General features: G+C 66.7%; 1 protein-coding gene across 1 annotated transcript; it reads right to left on the bottom strand.

Moving 5' to 3' along the window:
* Positions 1 to 138: 138 nt before the first annotated feature.
* DDX56 (DEAD-box helicase 56) lies at positions 139 to 6,510 on the bottom strand. Its single transcript, XM_082072596.1, has 14 exons — positions 6,423 to 6,510; positions 5,730 to 5,891; positions 4,709 to 4,869; positions 4,459 to 4,629; positions 3,793 to 3,883; positions 2,761 to 3,005; positions 2,077 to 2,202; positions 1,353 to 1,511; positions 1,169 to 1,263; positions 1,008 to 1,081; positions 829 to 918; positions 635 to 740; positions 426 to 517; positions 139 to 322 (listed from the first exon to the last, which is right to left on the bottom strand). Exons 1-14 carry the CDS (start codon positions 6,489 to 6,491, stop codon positions 242 to 244), a joined length of 1,722 nt encoding a protein of 573 aa, XP_081928722.1. The 5' UTR covers positions 6,492 to 6,510; the 3' UTR covers positions 139 to 241.
* Between the last annotated feature and the right edge of the window lie 152 nt (positions 6,511 to 6,662).

Genomic DNA, 6,662 nt, shown 5'->3' with positions numbered 1-6,662 from the left:
GCTGTGACTTTGTCCCCATTTATGGCCCCGGCGCAGCCTTGGGGGGTGATAACGCCCCGATAAGGGGGGAGGACGACGCCCCGGCACCTTTGCCCGGCGTGTCGTATCACGTAGCCCGCAACAGCACAATACGCTACAGCCTGGTGACACCTTTATTGGGGACGGCGGTGGCGCAGAGACACCCCCTGTGACTTGGGGGGGCTGTGAGGCAGCACCGGTGCCCCCCAGGCGGTTTGGGGGGTCAGGAGGGTGGCGCAGCAGGACGCTTGGCGCGGTGACGGGCGTACTTGAAGCTCTGCAGCGGGTTGCCGGAGCTGCGGGACTGGCGAGGAGGAAGAAACAATCAGGGTTGGAGCCCCCCAGTGGCAAAGGGGACACAGAGGGGACACAGCGGGGGACACAAGGGGGGTCCATGCCACACTCACTGTCACGCCGCGGCGGCGCTTGGCGCCGGCGTTCAGCACCCGCCTGCGCTTCTTGCGGTCGGGTTTGGCGACGCCGCGGAGACTCGGCGGCACTGCGAGCACATAGCGGAGAGTAAGACGACGGCGGTGACACCCTGTCCCCTCCGCTAGTGACACCCCCAGGCACCGTTTTGCTCCTTTTCAACCCCAAATTGGGGCGTGGGACATACCCAGGTAGTCGGGGACGTTGCGGAGGTGCGGCTTGACAATGGCGGGGTGCAGGGGCTTGTCGTGGCGCAGGACGTGCAGGTCACGGGGGTTGTCCTCAAAATACGCCTTGGGGACAAAGAATCGGGGGGGTGGCAGCGCCCTGGACAACCCCATGCTGCCCGGTGTCCCCCCCTGGGAACTGTGGGGACATTACCTTGAGCTTCTCTGAGTTGAGCAGCTCGTCCTTGATCTCCCGCAAACGCGCTTCCTTCACCGCCTGCTTGGTGACAGAGCGCATGGCGTCCTGGGGGGGAGATGGGGCTGTCAAAGGTTGTCACCACCCCCAGATGGTGCCACCAGTGCCCCCCCGGTGTCACCCGCCCGCCCACCTACCCGGCAGCGGTACCGCAGCCCCTCGATCTCCTCCATGCGGAACTTGTAGGGCTGCAGCATGGACTCGCCGTTCTCTGGGGACACATGGGGACACCTGGGTCACCCCTGTGCCCCTCCCATGTCCCCGCCACCCCCATGCGGTGACACAGGGTCCCCCTGACCTCCAGCGAGCGCGTCCTCGATGCGGGCCATCCCCTCCTCCTCCTCGGGCAGCGCGAAGGTCAGCGCGGTGCCGGGGTTGTCGGCGCGGGCCGTTCTGCGGGCATGGCGGGGACACAGCAGTGACACAGCTGCCCCAAGGGGACACCGGCCACCCCCGTGTCCCCTGCGCGTGTCCCCAGGTACCTGCCCACACGGTGTATGTAGGACTCGACGGTCGGCGGCACGTCGAAGTTGATGACGACAGCAACGTTCTGGAAGTCGATGCCGCGTGCGACACCGTATTCAGAGTCCTTGTCCTTGCCCTTGACCTTGTCCTTGTCCTTGCCCTTGTCCTTGTCTTTGCTACGGGGGGACAGGAGGTGTCAGGGTGGCCCTCGGATGCCCAAGGACATGGGGACACCCTGGGTAAGGGGACATCTGGGACACAGATACTCCTGTGGGCACAAGGACATCAGGAAAGGGGATCCCTGTGGGTACGAGGACACTGGGCATGGGGACACGCTGGGTGGTGACACCCACAGGGACACGCTGGGCACGATGCCCCCAGAGCCACGGGGACAGGGCAAGGACACCCCATGGCGAAGGCGACATGCTGGGCACAGGAACCTCCCTGGGCACCCATGGCCATGGGGACACGAGGGACAATCCCCCTCAGGGAAAAGAAATCCCCCGGCCTTGGGGACAGGGACATCCCTGTAGGGACAGGGACATCCCCACAGGCACAAAGATCCTGTTGAGGACAAGGACACTGGTGGGGACAGGGACACCCTGGCCAGAAGTCCCCCCCCATGGCTCTGAGCCACCTGCCCTGGTCTGAGCCGAACGTGGCCCAGGGGACACAGTGGCCCTGGTGACACCCTGGGGACACCGGTGACACCGTAGGGACACTGATGCACCCCTGGCTCACCTGGGGGCTGTCCCCTTGCGTTGTTTCTTGCGTGGGGGGCACTCTGGGGGGGCTGCGGGGGCCTCCTCGTCGGTGGCCACGATGTAGTCGTAGACGCCGCGGTTGAACTGGGTGATGATGTGGCACCTGGGGACAAAGCAGGTGTCACTGTCCCCACCGCGGGCACCCTGCTTTGCTGTGCCCCCCCAAACCCTCAGGTACCCCCTCAGATCCCTTACACCCTCCTGGGGCCCCCCAGGGTGTCCCCTGGCATCCCCAGAGCACCCAATGTCCCTGGGGACCCCTCAGCTTGCTGGGGACACCCCAGGGTCACCCCTTGACCCCAGGCAGCACCCCAATATCCCCCCAGAGATACCCTCCTACCCGGGGCAACCCAAACCCCTCCAGCACCCCATTTCCCACCCCCCTCCCCAGGGCACCCCAAGGTCCCCCAGCACCCCATTTCCACCCACCCACGGGTGCCCCCCACCCAAAGGGAGACGGCAAAACCGCCCTGCACCTGATTTCCCAATCCCTACAGTACCCAGAGCACCCCATGTCAGCCCCTGCACCCCATTTGCCACCCCCAGCAGTACCCAGGACACCCCGACCCCCCCCATACACCCCATTTCCCACCCTCCAGGGGTACCCCCACCCAAGGGGTCACCCCAAATCTCCCCGCAAATGTGGGGGAGATGGAATTACCGGGAGCGGGCAGGCAGTTCGGAATTGAGGGCGCAGGCGGGGACCCCGAATTGCTCGAGGAAGAGCTTGAGGCGGTAGCAGCGGGGGGTGGTCCCCACGAAGAGCAGGGCACGTCCCCGCAGCACCCCCAGTTTGAGGAGGGCGCAGAGCAGCAGGAACTTCTCCTCCTCCGTCCCGCAGCGCACCCCGAACTGCCGCAGCTGGGTGGGCCCCGGTAACCGCGGCTCCGGTGGGCACAGCGTCACCTGAGTGGGGGGGACACACACAGGGATGGGGGGACGTGGGCGTGCGCCCTCCCTCTGGGGTCACGAGACCCTGTGTGAACCCCAAAATGTGAGCTGTTGGGGGCTGCGGTTATGTGGCCCTGTGTCCCCCCCGCTCTGTGCTTGCTGCATCCCTCCCTAGATGCCCCAGTTCGCCCCCCAAGACAACCCAACCTCTCCCTGTGCCCCGCCCCATACCCCCAAACTTCTCCTCATGCCCCCCCCACCTTGGCCAGAATACCTCCTATGTACCCCAAAATGTGCCCCTGTGGGTGCTGCATTCCCATGTCCCAGGGTCCCCCCATCTCTGTGCCCACCCTGGAACCCAAAATCCACTCCCAGACCCCCTAAATCCTCCCTCAGATGCCTCAAATTTTCCCGACACCCCAAACTTTTCCCAGTGCCCCCTCCGTGTCCACCGGAACCCCAACTGTCCCCCACAACGTGTCTCTGTGGTGCCACATCTGTCCCTGCGTCCCCCCACCTCTGTGCTCACCCTGGACCCCTCAAACCCCACCCTTGGCCCCCCAACTTTCCCCCAGACCCCCCAAATTCCCTCCAGCTCTCCAAACCTCTCCACGTGTGTCTCCCCCCACCAGTCAAGAACAACCCATACATCCCCCACATGCCCCTGTGGGTACTACATTCCCACGGCCCAGCACCCCCAAATCTCTGTGCCCACCCTGGACCCCCAATTCCCCCCCAGACCTCCCAAATCCCCCACCTGGACCCCCCCAGACCTCTCCCCGTGCCCCCAAACCCCACTCACCGGGTTGTGCAGCACCAGCTCCTTCAGGGCCTCCACGTCGGGGCTGAAAGTGGCCGAGAGCAGCAGCGCCTGGTAGATCTTGGGGAGGTGGCTGGAGGGATTTGGGGGGTCAGTGCCAGCCCCCCCATGTTTGGGGGTGACAGGGACCCCCCATGGACTTGGCACCCGACCTGACGATGCCCAAGTGCCCCCTCTTCAGCCCCACTGTGCCCCCCAGCACAGGCATGACCCTCCAGAACTTTGGCTGTGCCTCCTGCATCCCCCAGCCATTAGCACTGTCCCCCAAAACCTCAGTGTCCCCAAAATCTTAATGTCCCCCAAACCCCTGACTGTACCCCCCCACGTCCTCCAGCCCCAGCAGTGACCCCCAAACCCTGTCAAGTGTCCCCTAAACCCCTGGCTGTGCCCCCCATGTCCTCCAGCCCCAGAAATGTCCCCCCAGGCCTGACACTGTCCCACAAAATCCTGTGTCCCCCCAGCCCCAGCAGTGCCCCCCAACCCTGACACTGTCACCCAAAATCCCCAGTGTGCCCCCAAACCCTTGTCTGTGCCCTCCAATTTCTCCATCCCCATCAGTTTCCCCCCAAACCCACTGAGTCCCCAATCCCCCAGCTGTGCCCCCCACATCCCCCCAGCCCGCCGCTGTGTCCCCCAGCTCCTCCTCACCACAGCAGGGCCCTGATGTCCTGCCCGCAGCCGAAGTTGAGCAGCAGATCAGCCTCGTCCAGCACCAGCAGCTCCAGCGAGTGCCGCAGGCTCAGGCTGCGGGCGCCCACGTGCGCCAGCACCCGTCCCGGCGTCCCCACCACCACGTCCGGCTTCTCCATCAGCACCGGCCTGGGGACACGCGCCCTGTCACCCCCCCGAGTGCTGGGGGGTACCCAGGCATCCAGGAAAGGGGAAGGGGGGTTCTTACCGCTGCGCGGCGAGGTCGGCGTGGGCACAGAGGTCGGCGACACGCACATCACGGGCGCAGAACGTCGCCAGCTGCCGCAGGCTGCGCACAACCTGCTGGCCCAGCTCCTTGGAGGGCACCAGCACCAGCGCCCGCACCGCCTGTGGCACCGCCGAGGGGGCCTGCGCCACCCACGGTCACGCGGGGCCGGGAGAGGGACCCCCTGCACCCCACAGAGTTGTCCCCTACCCCACAAAGTCATCCCCTGCCCCATAGAGTCCCTCCCTACTCAACAGCACTCTGCACACCCCCCTGCCCCACAGTGCCCAATTCTCTCCAGACACCCCGTGGTGCGCCCGTACCCCCCGTCTGGACGCTACCCCTGTGCTCAATACCCCACACACCCCCTGCCCCATGGTGCCCCCCTGCCCCACAATGCCCTCAACCCCACCTGATCCCTCCCAATGCCCCCCCCCCCTCCAAGACCCCCCATCCCTGCCCACATACCCCACATACCCCCCCATCTGGATGCCCCCTGTGCCCCACACATACTCAACACCCCATGCACCCCACAGAGCACCCCCTGCCCCATGGTACCCACCCCAACTGATCCCCCCCAGTGCTGCCACAACCCCCTGGTGCCCCACACACACCCAACACCCCCCAGCACCCACCCCTGCCCACACAACCCCATGCACCCCAGTGCCCACCCCTGTGTGGATGCCACATGGAGCCTCCCCCACCCCACAGCACCCACCCCACCTGATCCCCCCCAGTGCCACCTGCACACCCAAAACCCGCAGCACCCATCCCTACCCACATACCCCCCCATCTAAATGCCCCCTTGCCCCCCACATGCTCAGTAACTCATGTACCTCACAGGGCATCCCCTGCCCCATGGTACCCACTTCACCTGATCCCCCCCAGTGCCCCCATAACCCCCTGGTGCCCCCTCCACACCCAACACCCCCCAGCACCCACCCCCGTACCCCCCGGTGCCCAGCCCTGTGTGGATGCCCCTCGGACCCCCCGCCCCGCTCACCGCCTTGACGCGCAGCAGGTGCTGCAGCAGGGGCAGCCCGTACGCCCCCGTTTTCCCGGAGCCCGTCCTGGCCCGGGCCAGGATGTCGCGTCCTTCCAGCGCCAGGGGAATGGCCTCGGCCTGGATGGCCGTGGGGGCGGCCCAGCCCAGCTCTGCCACCGCCTGCGGGGGCTGGTGTCACCTTGAGGGTCCCCTGTGCCCCCCCGAGTCACTGTAGGGGAGGGGAACCCCGAATAAAACCCCCCCACCCCGAGGGACCCCGGGGTCTGGGCGCCTCAGGGTCACCCCTGCAAAGGGATCCTGGTGGCCCCGTCCCCAATGAGGGACCCCGGGATCCCGGCCCCTCATGCCCCGCCCTCCCTAAAGCGACCCCGGTGCTTGGGCCCCTCATGTACCCCAAAGTGACCCCAGTGCCTCGGTCCCCCCCAAACCGAATGACCCCAGAACCCCGGCCCTTTGTCACCTGGCCCCTCAGAGGTGTCCCGGCCCCGGCCCCATCGAAGGTCCCCCAGTCCCGGCCGCCCATGGGGACACCGGCGCCCCCCGCTCAAGGCCAGACCCTTTCCCTCAGGGCTTTCCCCCGCCAGCCCGCAGCCCCGTATCCCGCTCCCGGCCCCTCAGACCCCCAGCCCCGTATCCCGCTCCCGGCCCCTCGGACCCGCAGCCCCGTATCCCGCTCCCGGCCCTTCGGACCCGCAGCAGCCGCCCGTCCAGCCCCATGTGCTCGAATCCCGGTGTCGCCGCCGCCGCCGCCGCCGCCATGTTCGCCGCCCCCCTCACACCACGCCCACCGACACTTCCGCCGCGCGCCCAGAGCGTCCGCTAGGAAAGCGACATGCGCCGAGTCGCCCCCTGGCGGTGGAGGACTGAGCAGCACCTTGGCTACACGCCTGAGTCCCTCTGTTGTTTTGGTGGGGGTTTGTACACCCCACA

Source organism: Streptopelia decaocto, assembly GCF_964273445.1.
Source record: "Streptopelia decaocto genome assembly, chromosome: 25".
Classification (NCBI taxonomy): domain Eukaryota; kingdom Metazoa; phylum Chordata; class Aves; order Columbiformes; family Columbidae; genus Streptopelia; species Streptopelia decaocto.
Note: the sequence above shows the minus strand (reverse complement) of the source record. Positions and strands in the feature narration are given on the sequence as shown.